At 37.4% G+C, this 17,458-nt stretch overlaps 2 protein-coding genes across 2 annotated transcripts; both read right to left on the bottom strand.

The window, feature by feature from the left end:
* Window positions 1–121: 121 nt before the first annotated feature.
* LOC113749368 (5'-adenylylsulfate reductase-like 4) lies at window positions 122–5,702 on the bottom strand. The gene is made up of 4 exons (XM_027293072.1): window positions 5,316–5,702; window positions 2,132–2,319; window positions 1,919–2,043; window positions 122–910 (listed from the first exon to the last, which is right to left on the bottom strand). The coding sequence occupies exons 1-4, from the start codon at window positions 5,520–5,522 to the stop codon at window positions 465–467; spliced, it is 966 nt and encodes a 321-aa protein (XP_027148873.1). The 5' UTR covers window positions 5,523–5,702; the 3' UTR covers window positions 122–464.
* Window positions 5,703–8,882: 3,180 nt separating this feature from the next.
* Window positions 8,883–16,864, bottom strand: LOC113749366. The gene is made up of 4 exons (XM_027293068.1): window positions 15,833–16,864; window positions 12,566–12,704; window positions 10,149–12,479; window positions 8,883–9,396 (listed from the first exon to the last, which is right to left on the bottom strand). Exons 1-4 carry the CDS (start codon window positions 16,813–16,815, stop codon window positions 9,025–9,027), a joined length of 3,825 nt encoding a protein of 1,274 aa, XP_027148869.1. The 5' UTR covers window positions 16,816–16,864; the 3' UTR covers window positions 8,883–9,024.
* Between the last annotated feature and the right edge of the window lie 594 nt (window positions 16,865–17,458).

Below are 17,458 nucleotides of genomic sequence, written 5' to 3'. Positions count from 1 at the left end.
ATCGACTTCTTCCAAAGGCTGACAACCCTTCTCATCTTTTCAGCGACAAAGAAAAACAGGAAATAAGAAAAAATGGAACTACCTCAAACAAAACAGAAGTTCAGAACGACGACAGAGGATGTGAAGAATGGGGAACTACTACTTTGATGAACAAGAGAGGTTTGTTAAGTTCAAAAGAAGAGGCTGACCATTTGAAGCTATACATACATTTAACGCTTGTCTTATTATGTCCTTAGCTGGTGAAAAGAAATTCTAATCTACAATACACTGAAATGAAGCAGGTCGCTTCCTTTGTCAAATATGAAACCTTTTCTTTCCTTCCTATTAGACAATACAAAGCCCCATGGCGGAAACTCAACAAAGTCAGCTAAAATGATTCTAAAAGACAAGTACTCTTGCGAACTCCAGCAAACCCGTCCTTATATACTCTTTAACAGCTGCTATCAAACTAATATTCCGTCAATTCAACTTACTGGTACAACCCTGCTAGTGCTACTATCTCCAAATGAAACAGAAGCCAAAGACTTGGAAGCCCAGGCCTTGGCATTCATAGCTCCTTCCTGCAAATTGCTTCTCTTGCATGGCTCCTTTAAGGAATTTAACAACTGTTTTGCTCGGTTGAGGCACACCAGCGGGTGCTCCCACAGATTCCTTAACCTCGTGTTTGAAATATACCTTCTCCAGGCTAACTGGCCGGATCTATGCAGGGCTGGGAAAAAGACATAGAGCAGCCTCATAAGCACAAATGCAGTGGCCAAGGCCAAATAAGTCTCCTGCCGAAGCAAATTCTCAGGAGATCTAGCCCATGGGAATGGGCAACTTTCCGGATCACTGCTGTTGTGTTTCTGATGATCTGATGAGCATTCAATCTTGTCCAGAGATAATCCGCTCAATGATGCTGTCTTGATGCCTGTACCAGAAAAGTAGCTCCATGTTAAGCTAATTTATTCCTAAAATCATTCAAGGAAGTCATAAACTCACCCATTCACCATCTACTATAACCATGAGACTTAGGCCTCAAGCCGCCCCTCTGCCCAATACAGGTCTACCTAGACCTAGAGCAAGTGCTCTATACTGTTAGCCCCATCTTGTACTTTTTATAGCTTTTCCTTTTCAGTTTCATTTTACTTCAACTCTTCTTGAGATGGGGAAAGGGTAGAATAGGGGCTCCTTGTGTGGAAAGCAAAAATTTGCTTAGACATACTCAAGTGGTTATACCAGATATTCTCAAGAGCAACACCACTAACCTTCACACCAACAGGTTTAAAGCTTTGAAAGACACAAACACGTAATGATCAGTCCAGGTATTGGCAAGTTTTGAAGCTCCCAATTGAAGGAAAAAAAACAACCACAATCACCGGAAATGGTGGAAGAAGGCAGTGGCGCTAACAGCACTAGGGCAGTTAGAAAGTAAGTGGAGAGACCAAATCTCTTCATGCAAATCCACTAGTTTCAACATTAGCAGTCAAACCATATACTTTTAGTAACTACTAAGCCACTTGAAGTTGGATGTGGGAATAGTAACATGCATACAGATTGACTCTTAATTCTCAAAGAAGGAATTTTAGGGCACTTTTATCGTAGGTTTAAATTAGAACACAATTCCATAATATAGAATGCAACTATTTCCCATGTCTGAAGTCTCATAAATATTGCCTTTACAAAATTTCCTTTTCCACTCGTTAACTATGTTGTCAAATTAGCTAATAGTTTTTGAGATTTGTACAAGTTCCAGTATCTTTCAATTACTAAGCATCCATCGCTGCTCCTCACATCCAGGAATTTAAGCCACCTTAGAGATAAAACATCTCCCACACCACCTCCACCTTTTAAAACATTCAGTAAAAATGTACAATTCATGAAAGTACCCCGCCAAAGTATTTCATCTACTCAAATAGCACAATATTTAAAGCCTTACCAGTCACATCTTCATAAAAAGTGATGAGAGACTCACGTGTTCGAGAACCATGATACCGAACACGCAGAGTAGAATTCAAAAGGAAAATTGTTGGGAACCCATGTACTCCAAACTTCGATAGAGTGCTGCAAAAAATTCAACCATATTATGAACCCTCAATTTCCAACATAAAAAAGCACGGATTCAGAAGACAAAACTCAAAAGTGCTCAAACCTCGGCTTGACAGCTGATTCTTCAATTGCAAAATGAGGAAGCGAGGGAAACAAGGAAGCTAGGATGGAAAAGGTTGGTCTAAAAGTTCCAGAGAAAGGACACCAAGATGCATAGAAGAGCAGAATAACATAATCATGTTTATTACCATGAATCATGTTCAGTGCCCTCTGCAATGAGGCCTCATCCCCCTTCATAACAGACAATGAAAATTCATTAGATTTCAGCCAAGAACATTAAAAATTCAACAACTCAAAGCATGTCCACTATCATCCAACTCTTTATTTAAAGCACCATAGTTATCAGTATAAAAAGTCTCAATGATTACAAACAGAAGAGCAAAAGCACTAAGCAGTGGTTAGGCATAGAGTACATTCTACAAATATCATTACCAACAATCAGTCAAATTGAAAAATGTAAATGCAAATGAACCTTTCCTGCTAACACATCTGCGCAGACAATATATTTTGCTACAAATTATTATAAATCCAGCCAAAGAAACCAAGGTGCGCTAGAACTCAAGACAATCCAGGTTCAGAAGTTATCCTGTTCAAACACATCACCGCCTTTAAGAGGCAGCTTACTTCATGCGTTGAAACCTAGCAAAGCTAAGAATTTAAATACCAATTATCTTTTAATGCACCTCATCAATTTTTGATGCCTAGAAAGAAGGATTCTATGTTTACTAGCTTTTCTAAAACCTTTGACCAGGAGTACTCTGGTCTAGTATATGCTGGAATTGTCATTTATAGCTCTGGAAATACAAACAAACCCATGTCACTTAAAAAGGATGCAGAATCAAATAGCTGTACTGAAGAATGCTTCATCAGGAAATTGACAGCAGATGTTCCTACTTTCAAGAGCCTTATCTACATATCAGCAATCATAATTGACCAAGAATTTGATCAATTTCCACTTTAACTCCACCTTCAAATCAGTTGCGTGTTGTTCGACACTCCTCTATTTACTACCTCCACAATGCCTAACATCTCAAAATGCACAAAAATAAGATAAAATAAATACAATATACAGAAGGAGCAGGAGAAGCAGAAACAGAAATGTGACAGATGCTCAGCTATGCATCAGTCTTAGAAGTTTCAATTTCCTTCAGAACAGAAGTTGCCACATTTGGCAACCATAATAGGTTGGCAAGGCTCAGGAACTTAGCTGCTTAGAAAATGTTGCATGGAAAGAATCAGTGTTGCATACATGAAGCTATCACTTACCATGGACAGGATGGCTTATTGTTTTTTATGTTGACCGTTTTCTAAATACTCCACTTGATTACCAAATAGTTACAAAAAAGGCTGCCTAGAAGGGACATACAATTTTACATCATTATATGATCATGCAGGACCAGTGGATACCAGACTGTACAACTTAATCCCCAGTTCTCCTGAGAAAGTCAGAAATCTTAAGCACCATTTGCTGCAAGATTGACTGTACAGGAAAACAAATACAAAAATACCAACTAAAGAAGTTAGTCTGATCATTGTCTTGGCAGTGAAACTTTGTGATATGAGCTCACTGAAGCATGCATGATTACAAGCCACGAGACAATAACGATTTTTATCCAGTATAGATCATTACTAGCTTTGTTTATCAACAACTGCCAAATGTAATAATCTATTAAGAAAAACTGAAAATCCTACAAACACTTTGCTCAATGTACCCAAAGCATCAATTCCTCAATCAAATTAGATAGGGAAACAATTCTTCCTTTCCTTCTGTCACTAGTTAGAAGTTTACTAAAATGATAAAGGCAAGAAAAGGACATGATTTAACTGGATCATAAGCACATAACTGTGTTCCTATCACATAAAACCTGAAAATAGTTATTTCTATCCTTGGTACCTATTCACTTATTCCATTTTCTAAACACGATCAAAACGCATGCAATTATCTCACGCACAAGATCAGTCCTTCGACGAAGAGGGGCCCCACATTCTTATATTTCTATAACTAGGATTCCACTTGATGCTAGTAAAGTAGGGGAAGTTAATGCTATAAACTTCCTCATTTTCACAAATATTCTATATAAGACCTTTACGCATTCATGATGACTTTTCTGATAGTTTCAGCTTGTTCACATGCCAGGCTTGAGCAATATTGGAATATTTATATCATGCAATTACCAGGGATAAGTCAATTAATGCAATCTAAAAACCATCAATCACATCAAAGAGAAGTTCAAACATGCAACTTTCAACAACAAGCACCTTCTTTCATTTCCCAGGAACTCCGTTCTGAAGCCAAATCAAATTACCCATCAAAGCATATTTATTCTCTCTACCAATAGTATCAACTTCTATATAATCACATTCATCACAGCCTAATACTGTATCTTTATGCAATTACTGAATATTTATATCATGCAATTACCAGGGATAAGTCAATTAATGCAATCTAAAAACCATCAATCACATCAAAGAGAAGTTCAAACATGCAACTTTCAACAACAAGCACCTTCTTTCATTTCCCAGGAACTCCGTTCTGAAGCCAAATCAAATTACCCATCAAAGCATATTTATTCTCTCTACCAATAGTATCAACTTCTATATAATCACATTCATCACAGCCTAATACTGTATCTTTATGCACCAAAAAGAATTCAGCTAAATGCCTAAATACAGCTCCATAAACTAATAATTACATGAAGTTTCTCCAAATCCCAAAAACCATCTTGACATAAACAAATTTTGACTGCCATCTGCATATACTTAAGTCCCATGCATGACAAGAAACTGAGTTTCACCCACTCAAGGTAGTCAATGGAAACTTAAGGGCATTGTCCAAGTGCCTATACTATCATCAAAGTTCATAACTTTAACATCTGTCAATTTTTACTTCCATGCAAAACTCAAAGTTCCAATAACAACATTTCCCAATATTCAATTAGTTCTAATTAAATCTGGATTCATCATTTCCCAAAATACATTTCTCATTTTCTGAATAATAAAACTGAAAGAACATCTCCAGAAACTAGTCAAAAACTTTTTTCAACATTAATTTTTTAATCTACATCAATCAAATTGTATCAGAAAACATCAGGAAAGTTCAGGGAAAATAATCCAAAAAAAATCCCAACTCAGAAACCGAAAAAAAAAAAAGTAGACAAATTCTAACATAAAAATAAGGAAAATAGAATATGGGCCATCCAAAAATAATATCTAGAAACCTAGAGTACCTCAATTACTCCAGTGATGTGCAAAGGCTCGATCCCATCTACAGGGCATGCATCAGCATGATCTTGGGACCCCAAAATGGAATCTTTGATGGAGATTAACGGACAAAAGGATGAGGCTGACGGAACCCTAATAGTATCCGAGGCCGTTACCCTCCCGAACAGAAATAACAGAGTCAACCCAGCTCCCAAGACCTTAAAGATCGCCATTTTTAATCAATAAAATACTAAATATTATTCAGAATAGATACAAGGAAAAAATAATTATTAAAGAACAAAAAAAGAAGACTTATTAAGGTTTACTGGGGAAGAGAAAGACCCAGAAAAGAAACCCTAAAGAGATTTTGAAGGGGGAGAGAGAAAGGAGAGAGGAGCCCAGGTGCATGCGAGTTTCTGAGGCTTAGGTTTGTTGGCATTGGTTTTATGCTCTGTATTTTAAATGGAGGATGATGATGATGATGATGGTAATTACTATGAATAATTATTTAAGATTAAATGAAAAAGAGGGCTAAATTATTTTAATTTTTTTGTAAACAATGTGGAAAGTCTTGCTTGGTTTGAATTATTCTAATGTAGTTTTTTTTTTTTTTTTTTTAGGGTAATTACTCTGTGTAGTTTAGGCACGTTTAAGTTTGTGATGCGTTTTAAAGAAAAAGTATTTTTAAGCACTAAAATTACTTTTAACGATATTTAGTAATTAATTTTTCGTAACTTAAGTAATCTATGGTAATTTAAAAGTGCTTTTATTAAAAACACTTATGTCAAAAAAAATTTTTTACAAGTCACCACAATGAGAAATTCACAGTTGTTGTTTAGTATATATAGTAAAATCACCAATAATAAACTTAATAAAGAATCCAGTTACTCAATTTGAAAGATAAATGCTCAACCCAGAATTACAAAAGCTACAATTAAATTTACATCATTAGAATTAAAAAAGTAATTTGTTTAGTAAAAGATTATTAATTCATTGTGATGGATCTCAGCTATTAACTTATGAAATAATTAAGTATAAATCAAAGAAGTAAGTAAATATTAGCAATAATGGATGTAAATGTGTGTAATGAGTTGCGTGCATTTATCTGGTTTAAAATTCCTTAAAAAAATGCAGACAAAATCTTAAAGGAATCACATTATGGTAAGTATCTTTAGTAGTACATTATTGAAGTACAATTTAGGTAAATAACTAATAAATGATGAATGTGATATCTGACAATTTCCTATAGTAATTAGAAATTTGAAGATTGTGATTCTTTATTAATTGCTAAACTTAACCACTATGGTCATTACTGATTAGCATACAATAATCATAGTTTACAAACTACTCGATAATTATAGCTGAAGTTTTAGTAACAATTAAAAGATATAAAATTTTACTGCTTGTTTTGGTAGAAATAAAAAAAAAATTAGTAGTAACATTTATTTACTACAATGTTAAATTTATACTCGTCAAAGACTTATCCCTTGTCATGAGTCCCGGCCCCACGGCCGCCACCTTAGAACAAAAAAATAAAGAGCAGCGGTTCGCAGAAGGAGATTTCCATATCCTGTGTGTTGTCTGTCTCTGCTGTCATCCAAGTAAAGCAGAATAGATCTATATCTATATCTATGACAGAGATGATAAAATATAAAAGGCTAGGAAAACTTTCTGTTAAAAAGGATTCTGTCACATGTTCAAGAAAGTTTTTTCGATCGTACAAGAATGTCGAAAGCTTGTACAAACATGACTGAAAATGCAGATGGCCCCCAACCCAACTGCAGTTATTTGATCATTAGAACACATATACACTTGGAGCTTGCGCATCAAATTGATACATTTGGAACAACCTTTTTAATCCTCAATTGCAGAACTGAATCTTGTTGAGTGCCTAAAGAAATGCTTCAGCTGAAGCACACAAGCATCCCTCATCTCAGCCCAAGGCTCTTATCGTCTGGAACTTGATGAATTATCAATATAACAATGTTGCATTAGTACTTGATAGTTTTACAGCAGCTGTCTGAAAAAACACCACCCAGACTTGACTATTTTATCTTTCCACAGAAACCTACCATATTCAGCCTTCAATTTGAACTTTTTCCCCTTTACTAGTTAGGTTGGTTCGGATGAGGATGAGGGGAAAACTTCTTTCTTCATTAATATTTGATGCTTAATATTGAGATACATATATGTGTATGCTTCGACCACCCCGGCAAGAAATTGAGTTGGAAAGGCACACAGTTTTGGTGGTCCCTGAAGGCATGTGGTATGCTGTAGCTTCTTTGGATCAACGATTCCTTATTGGTCATTTTCATGGTGGCAGGTCAAGCAATCTTCGATGGAAAAGCAAGCTTCTCACAAGTTATAAACCCACCTCCAACCTCCCATTAGTATGGAGCAGTACAAATTTAGAGCAAGTAGCCAGCAGGTAGAGTTGATGAACATCTTGGTTGACTAAAGGAGGAGGACCAGTTTCGCCTACGCATTTGAGTATAACATGCCATTGTCCTCAATTGTCAATGGTCGATAGTATACCATCAATTGGGACGTATTCAGGATTAAGGATGCTAAAAGGGACTTGAATTTTCTTGTTACTTTGGATAGGTGATTAAAGGAACAATGAAATGAAGTTCATCATTGAAGAGGTGGAAGCTTGAAAAGTTAAAAATGAGAGCGACAGAAAAAAGTTCAACTTTCTTGGAACATGCTCCCCAGAAGCAAAATGGTCAAATCTAAGAAAGTCATCCATAATACTCTCAAAACTAATCCTAGAATGATAACAGCCAGATTTTCCGAGAAATATATGATAAATTTCTTATCATGCTTTAGACCTGATGATATATACTGTACATCTTCTGGGACAACACTACTGCTTCTTCTTGCGTAGTTATGACGTCCTTCTTGATAATTATAGAACTGTACCAAAAGGCAGCAATGCATCTCCAGGCATAAAGTACTTCAGATGCCCGGCATTCATCTATTCAACATTCAAATCATACGGTCACCAATCGTCGTGGGACACACTCCCAGACTAATTTTGAAAAATCTAGAGCTACGTTTTTTCTGGGTAAGTGCTGTGAGTGAACTTATTGTCGTGTTTTATGGGTGGAAAAAATTAACGGGAGAGAGTTCATTTCAAAATGTGCAAGAAACTTGTTTGGTCGGTAAAACTGAGTTTTGAGTTGTTCGTATTGCTTGGTGAGAAGAAAGCAAAAATGGAGAGAGGAGAGCTCAGTCTGTGGTCCATACCACAGCTGCTGCGGCCACCTCCTGATGCTGATTCTTCTTGATGGAAATCGCATCTACCCACGGGCTCTGAGCCTGGGATGGAAAATCATGAAGCAGAGAGACAACGGGGTCCCTGATTTCACCCCAAAGTCTTCTTTGGCCACAAGATTTTTTTCCCAGTATTTTAGCAGTTGGTAATGTGATGGTAAATTGAAAAAGCTGATTGCACTTGATTAAGGCCATTAAGGTGGGATGTTCCTCCGCTAAAAGTGTTCGGAGTTTGTTGGAAGGTTTAGCTCTTTTACCTCCTACTAGTAATTTAAAAGAATAATCAGCTATCAGTGCAATACTTCTACCCGCCTATCTATCAAAGAAAAACAAATGTCTTTAACAAATGATTTGGTTTCCTTTCGTCTGTTATAAGTCCTTTATGGATACACAAAGAATCTTCACTAAGAAATTGAAGAGGTTCTTTGACAGTGCTGGAGCATCTGGTGATGGGTAAGCCTACAAAACATTGAATCGCTGAGAAATCTTAGAACTACATGCTGGACACATAGAGCCAATTGCACCTGCCTCTGCTCCTGAAGGCACAGGCTCCTCCTGATAGAACTCATTCCTACACCAGACACAAAAAGTAGGGACCGGATTCTGACCAGTTACATTAGGCATCAATGCATCCTTTCCTAGCCAAAATGAGGAATCATACTGTTGCCCTGTATTCACATCATATGAGAAACCCTTGTTTTCTCCAGGAATAGAATTTGAACTTTGAGCTGTCATAAAACTGTACTCCACCGGGTTACTTCTTCCTAATCTCAACCCTTCAAAGCCAGTGCCCCCCTCGTAGTTCTGGTTCACTCCAAAGAGTCTGTCACCCTGAATGCGTAGCTCATCATTAGTGAATATCATATAGAGTCTGGCGGAACAAAAGAGAACACATGTTCACTGTGAAATGAAAACTTGAAAACATATAAAACTTTGGATGACAGAGAGAACTTAGATGCAAATACTATCGGGGAAAGCTAGGAAACACTCCATGCGGATTTGAACTGATATTACAAAGAAGAATTTATCATTTGGGCAAGATAGGAACTAAGATAGCCTAGATTCTCATTTCCAAGTTTATTTACTGGTTAAAAATTTCAAGTTCTATTCATGGCTATACTTTGTTGCGTGCTGACAGCAGCAGATAAAAAATTTGTATTTCTTTCTCCATATTGGGCAGTTAATGCTTTAGTTAAGCTGTTTCTAAAGCAATAAAAACAATTAGACAAAAATTAAGGGTTGGAATAATTTCAACTTTAATTGCAAAGAGTCCTTTATATTGACACATTCAGAGTAGTGAATCTATGAACTGCAAAATTCTCTATGTATAATGTCAATTCCTCAAGGCTTTATAATCCTATAAAAATCAACAACTTAATTTTCATGAATAAAATAACTTCCTTGTTCAAAAGTATGCTTTGAAATGCCTCCTCAACACAGCCTAAGCAGTATTCTAGACATAACGTGAACACGGAAGCCAAGGAAACAAAAAGGTTTTGAGATAAGGAAAACTTCACAGGGAGCATCATCATAATAAACAACAAAAGCAAGCCAATGAATCGTAAGTGAAAATTTTGATGTACCTTTTGAGATATAATATCAAAGTTCCGAAAGGAATTTGATGATTCTTCTAATGGGGTTGAAGTATTGGCTAAACCCGTTTGCAAGAAATTTCCTTCTCCAGTTCTCCAGATGCTGCCAGACATAACATCCTCAACAGGCTGGGTATTGCCACCATCAAAACCAATAATGAACTTGTTGCCAGAATTTTCAACATCGTCTATTTTTGGGCCCTCCCAAACCTTGCCTTGGTAAATCATGTTAAATCTATTATCAAAATCACATGTTTGGTCACCAAAAGCTGGACCATGTAAATCAATCCCAAAAGCTCTAGCTTCTCTGTGATTATCCGGACCATTATGGGCAGTATTATTCAAGTTACTCTGAACACCAGACACTTGCTTGATACCAGATTGGATGTCAAAATTCTCTGCAGGGAACCCTTCCAGCTGAACATTTTTACTATATGGCTGACTGTCAGAAGCAAGAGAAAGGTCCTTGAATTTGGAGTATCCAGTATCAGTAAGTTTGCACTCATCGACTTGAGGGGCAAAGATCTTATTCATATCATAAGGCTGCTGAGAGGCTTCAGCAGTGAAGGACTGAGTAAGTAAAACACTTCCAGATGGCGGCTTTCCACTTTGTTCAGATAGATTATTGTGAACATCGTCTATGTTATCTCCAGCACTTGCGGATGGAAAAAATGAACGAAATTCAGGTCTTCTCCCATTCTTACTGCTAGTTATGGAATCCATATTCATTGGATCACTACTGCAGCTGAAAGGAAACAAACCATTATTCCTGACATTTTGGACATCATTTACTTTAGGCTCCCACATCTGCCTTGCTGAAATCCTGTTAGAATACAATGGGACACCACAGTTCTCCTGAAAAGAAGATATAGATGGTAAGCTGCTTCCGGAATCTTTTGGCTGCTCATGGCCCTCTAAAAAGCAAGTAGAAACTTCATCGTTGTACTTTTCAATAAAATTAACTTGCTCATTCCAAGATGGAGGAACAGTACAAGTACCAATATTCCTTTCTTCCTGGAGGCCAGTTGGAGAATCCTTTGTCAACTCGACAGCACTATGACTCTCCTTGCCTACCAATGGATAGATTCTATTATCTTCCTGTCCAACTACCATTGAGCTAGGGCTTGGCCGAGTATAATTCAAAACATTGTCATAGCATTTTTCCTTATCAACACATGGGGCCATGTAATCAGAAGATGTATCTTGTTTAGATCCGAAAACATTACAGATTAATTTTCCATCCAAATTATCATCATTCCTGCATAAATGGTCTTTGGCTTCACTATGCTGCAGGTGTCCAATCCCACTAGTTACATCTAGCCCATCATGTTTCTTGTCAAAAACATTTGATTCATCAGCATCATATTTATTGCCCACGAGTCTAATTTCAATCACCTTGTGAGATAAATGACCATCATCCAAACCAATATCAACATTTTCAAGAAAATCAATCCCAGCATCTACTTGCACTTTGGGCTCCTCCATGTCAACAGACGGCCCTGTTACAGTTTTATCAATTCTACCTGGTATTTTATCCAATACAGCAGGTCTACAGCTCTCAGAATGGGGCATCTTAACACCAGCTTCATTTCCGATGGCAACCCCCTTGATGGCACTAGAACCTTCAGCTGTTCCACAGAAATCATTGTTTCCATTATTATGTAAACCAGCTTGAGAATTTGAAGGTAAGTTGTGTTTCAAGACATCCACATCAATAGCCTTGTCAACTTTTCGCACCATATCATTAGACTCGTTCCGATCTCCATGCTGCTTATCACTACAATGAAGTGAATAAGTATTCAGCACATGATCAGCATTTGCCCATGGATTTCCAGTAGCAATGTAGCTTTCTAGAGCATCTGAAGTTTTCCCCAAAGAACCAGGAGGAATAACATCAAAAGTCCCAGTGCCAAGAGAATCTTTCACATTAGTAGCTCGATTTTGATCAGAAAATTTAACTTGGTTCCTCACATGGGCTCCCATATGGCCATTGTAACGATGTCTTTCAAGAAATGTCTTATGGCAGATCTGACATTCAAATTTACCATCTCTAATTATTACTCCATCAGTGACAGATTCACCATTTTTTGATCTCCTTCTGCGATGACATGACTGGTGTTGCAAAAGGTCATCCTGTGCAATAAAAGTCATTTCACACTTGTCACAATGTAAAACCTCTCCCACTTGAACTCCTGGCATGTCCTCCCCAGTGTTCAGAGTAACTTCAACCACAAAGTTACCAGGTGTAGAGGCAACAGCTGGTGATATTTGGCATACAGGGTTCACCCCAATCTTCTTATCTACAGTAGCCTCACCTACAGTCTGCACTACCCTCTATCAGTCAAAATAACCAAGGAAAAAAAAAAAAAAGAACACCTTCTCACAAAAAAAGAGTGCAAAACATATACGTTGACAAAAACCGTGTTGTTAGCAGTCTGCTCAGCATTGATTTGATTGCTTGTAAGCTGATTTGCAACTTGAATGCCACGAAGAGATAGCAAATATGAAGAAATTTCCTTGCATGACACAAACTGCCGTCCATTAGGGCTGGATATCACCAATTAAGAGAACTATGAGCATAAACTTGCCAACACATAGTGGTACCAAAATCAACAACATCAAATGATAACTAGACATGACATTAATTCACAATTAGGGACGCATGAAATTACAAGATAGGATGAGATATGAGAGCCAACAAACACAATACATACATGCATGCATGCATACATACATATATGTGTGTGTGTGTGTCTATACATATATATATATATATCTATATATATATATATATAGAGAGAGAGAGAGAGAGGGAGGCAGAGAGAAGGGGGGTTCACATTAGCAAAGTGCTACAGAAGCTTGAAGCAGACAAACTATTCCTTTTTAAGGTAAACCAACTTAGACAATGAAGAACTTTTTAAACAACCAGACTGGTGGTTTAGTAGTTCTGAATCGATCTCAACCAGCTGATGCAAAAGGCATCAACAATAGTTCAATTCTGACAATAATAGCAAAACCATCTTGAATGTAAGTGTACGTACATTTAGAAGAGCAAAACCATCTTGAACGTAAGTGTACGTACATTTAGAAGAGTGTGTTAAGAATTCTGACAATAATAGCAAAACCATCTTGAACGTAAGTGTATGTACATTTAGAAGAGCAAAACCATCTTGAACGTAAGTGTACGTACATTTAGAAGAGTGTGTTAAGAATTGAACTATTGTTGATGCCTTTTGCATCAGCTGGTTGAGATCGATTCAGAACTACTAAACCATCCTGAAGTGTACGTACATTTAGAACAGTGTGTTACCCTATCAACAGTCCAACACGCTCTTTTGTATAGACTAGGTGGACAAAAAGAAAAAGAATTAGTAAACTGATGATAATGTAGCCATTAGCTACAACCTACTAGCAGTAAATAACAGATCATCCTGTCAAGACAAGTCTGATACTTTTTAAAAAGTGTAGTAACACACACCATGACTATTGATAATAAAACTAAAGTATCTTATAAGGAGAGATGCAAGTAGATTTCCAAAAGGAACATCAAAAAGTCTGACCCTATAGCCACTTTCCCAAAAGCAAATCAGCAATTAAAATTACTCCCACTGTCCCATTGAAATTTCCTTATGGGTGTGTCAGAAATTTTTTGTCACCTATGATACTATGCAAAGAAGTAATTACTAGGTTTCCATTTTTAACCCTTGTAAAATAGCTGAATGAAAACTTTTTGGTATCATTACGCCCCAGATAAGTGCCTGAGCAACTTTAGCAAAATTGTCTAAAAAGCACATCCTTTGCACTCTTATGTTTGATCATGGAATGTGCAGTGACATGCTAAGCATTCTGGGTGCATTACACAAAGCATAAAAACAACACATCAACTCCACTTAGATGAAAAGCACATTCTCCCAAAAGCAATTACAAAATTGGGTCGGATGGAATACTATTTGAAGCTAATATGGACCATCAAATCTTTCCAAATTTTCAAGGGCTATGTAATCCTCCTTTCCGTAAGGAACAGCAAAGAAGTCCCAAGTATTTTTTTATAAAACTACTTCAGATGCTACTTTCAGGGAGCTTCATTTTTCAGCAAAATAAGACAATGTTGTTTGGAAAACAATTAAAGCCCTCACAACCTATATCAAGCCCATAGTTTGTATCAGACATTATGAATTTGCAAATAGAAGAAAAATTTTAGCCCCAATGGTTTGTCAAAGTCTACTTTACACTGTGGCTTCTTCTTCATGACAAATATTTTAGTGCTAAATTTACAATAATTTAGATTCTAAAAAAAGCAGTGGTTTTGCTCAGACTGCTTTTGCTCAGGGTTTTTGATTTCCTAAGGTATCCCATGACAAAGTATAAGGAGATTATCTAAATCAATGACTTGTCTGCCGCTCCAAAGTAATCATGTACAACGAAAGACATCGATTTTTTAACAAGGAAAAAATGGTGTGCACCTCTACATACAATATATTCTACTCTATATGAGCCTGCTGGCTCAAAGCATGACAACTAAGTATGGCAGCAACCTCAACCAACATGGTCCTAAGGTTGGATGTGACAGGACCTCCCATGGGCAGCCAAAGGGGACAATGTCTGTCGCAGATCAAAATAACAAGATTATCTAAACCCCTCTGGACTCCATGCAAGACAAGCAACCCACATGACTGTCTCAAGACAAGATGAGGCAATGCCACTATGATGGGCAAGAACAAGGCTATCACGTCTTTCATGGGAGCATCAGCAAGACACAAAATAGACAAGCAACAGCGAAAGCTGAAGTTCTGCTTGTGTTCTGCTTGTGGGTACGATATGTCTTATCGTATTGTCAAGCTCAATGGACTTGAGGGGTGAAAAAATATGACAATCTAAGCTATGCTACACAAAGGAAACGCAACCACTTGGGGTGAAGAACCATGTCCTTTAAAGGTTATTCAAAACCCAACAGAATTTTTTAGTACATTTAAATACATTACTTGATTCCAGTCATCTCACTACTTCCACGGCTGTAGCTTTGATGTCATTGGCATGCGGCAGATATATATAGTCTTATCCTCTAGAAACCAGACAAAGGATAAATAAATTAAAATGAATCAAATATCTAAGGATGCCAACTCCAAGGTCTCTCCTGCTCCATGTTAAAGTATCTCCTGCTGCATGTTTCATATTTTCATCCCCATGCATCAGCCAAACTGTATATCGCATTCCTAGTATATTGCCATTCTCTATAAGGATGTTTAACTGCATTCCTTGGAAGTTGTATGGTAATAAACCATACCAAACTCAAACAACAATAATACAACTCAAGATGATATAACAAAAGTAGGCCAAAGAGAAGCAACATTTTAAAAGACCTTATGCAAGTGCAACAGATTAACTAGAATCTCCTTTTCTTCCCCATAAACTATTTTTTTCTTTTCTTTTCTTTTCTTTTCTTTTCTTATGTTGCCTCTTTCACCCTCTTTTCTGCTCTTGTTAAGTTAGTTATTCCATTTCTTAATGTCTCCTCAAAGTTGCATCCTTTACATATCATAAAACAATCCAAGGGGTCAACAAATAACTAGTGTATATCATTCTTCAGATGTCAAAAACCAATTCATTGATTCATCCATGAAAAATAAGAAAAAAAAACCAAGCACAAGATCATAGCACCATTGACTGAGAAGAACCTTATATAACGGCGACAAAACAACCACGCACGGCCATCCTTCTTCTTGACAGAAAGCAAAAGCGCCCAACCTCTGGGCAATGCACTTCCAAACTCGCTCGCATCCACAATCCTCTTTTTTTTCCTCCTACTTCCCCATTGCCCATTCAAGCATCTCAAGAACTCCAATAATGCCTCCTCAGTCTCCATCCCTTCAGTCCTACGCCTCAATTCCACCCCATACGGATCCTCCATTGCCGCTAGTGCCACCAAATCCACCTCAAATCCATCCCTATTCAATATTTCCTTATCCTTATCCTCCACATTCTCATTCTGATACACCACAATCGCATTACTCATTGTACCAACTAAATTGTCATTATTAGATTGACTCTCCACCTTGTTTTCAACCAGAACGGTGGCATTTTCATTCTTTCTTGGCCGCCCACGCTTCCTTTTCTGTCCTGTAACCCCTACATTGGCTAATTGCAGCACCAAATGCGAATCATTCGTGAACTGAGGCAGGGAATGCGAATAATCAACCCGGATAGGGACTAATTCCTCATTTCTATCATCACTCACACAAATACTACTATCCAATCCAAAAAGCTGCTTCAATAGGGCAAGAATCTGTTGGTTTTCGTCTTTATCCGGGTCGGTATCCAGATACTGGTAAGGGAGATTGCTGGTGTGGCGGAGGTGAGGCGTGCGGCGGCGGATGGAGGAGGCGGAGGTCGCGGCGGAAGCCGGGGCGAGCCGGAGGCGGGAGTAGGTCTGTTTGCGAGAACCGGCCGACTCATTGAAGACAGAACGGTCAATTTTGGGAACAACGACGTCATCGCCACGGAGAGGGTCGAAACTCGAAGGGGAACAGAGGGAAAGAGAGTAGAGTTCAGATTGAGAGAGGAGGTGGAGATCTACCGTTGGTATGGAATCTACTTGGAGTGGCGGTTCTGTGATGGCTGTGGCGGCGGCGGTGGTGGAATCCACAGTGGCGGAAGCCATGGTGGTGGTATAACTGAAAATTGAAAAGGGGGAAATTTGGGGTTTTTGAAACGAGCAACTGAAGGCGAACTGGCGAATGAGAAATTTTTATTTCATTTCATTTTATTTGTTTTTGGGTGTTTTTGCTATTTATTTGTTAATCTACAGAAGATATTATTATGTTTCTCCTGTGAATGAGAGGTTTTAAAACTTGAACCTTCTATTTATAATTCTCTAATCCCACCCTTCCACCTAAAACCAGTTAATTTGACTATGACTATGGAAAATAGGAGAATTATGAATTCAGTTAATTAACTACTAATCATCTAGTATTATTCATGATGTTGAGCGGTTTTTTTTTTAGTGTAAATGAGAAGTTTCGAACATGAGACCTTTTACTTGCATTTTCACCTGTCATACTATTAAGGTTATATTTCTGTTTTATATCGACGCTTTGCCAATTTTGGTAACAGGAAAGTTTGACCCTATGTGATTTTTGTTAAAGTTTCTTCATGGCATTGTAATTTCACATGAATTTGGATGATAGATTAATCAGAAAAAAATTATTTATTTTAACTCTTTTTGGGTAATGTATGTATATGAAATAAAATTGTAATTGAAAAAATAAAAAATTATTCCAAAATGTGTGTTGAGAACCTGAGAA

Source organism: Coffea eugenioides, chromosome 10, assembly GCF_003713205.1.
Source record: "Coffea eugenioides isolate CCC68of chromosome 10, Ceug_1.0, whole genome shotgun sequence".
Taxonomy (NCBI): Eukaryota; Viridiplantae; Streptophyta; class Magnoliopsida; order Gentianales; family Rubiaceae; genus Coffea; species Coffea eugenioides.
The sequence above is the reverse complement of the archived record's forward strand: the minus strand, read 5'-3'. Positions and strand labels throughout refer to the sequence as shown.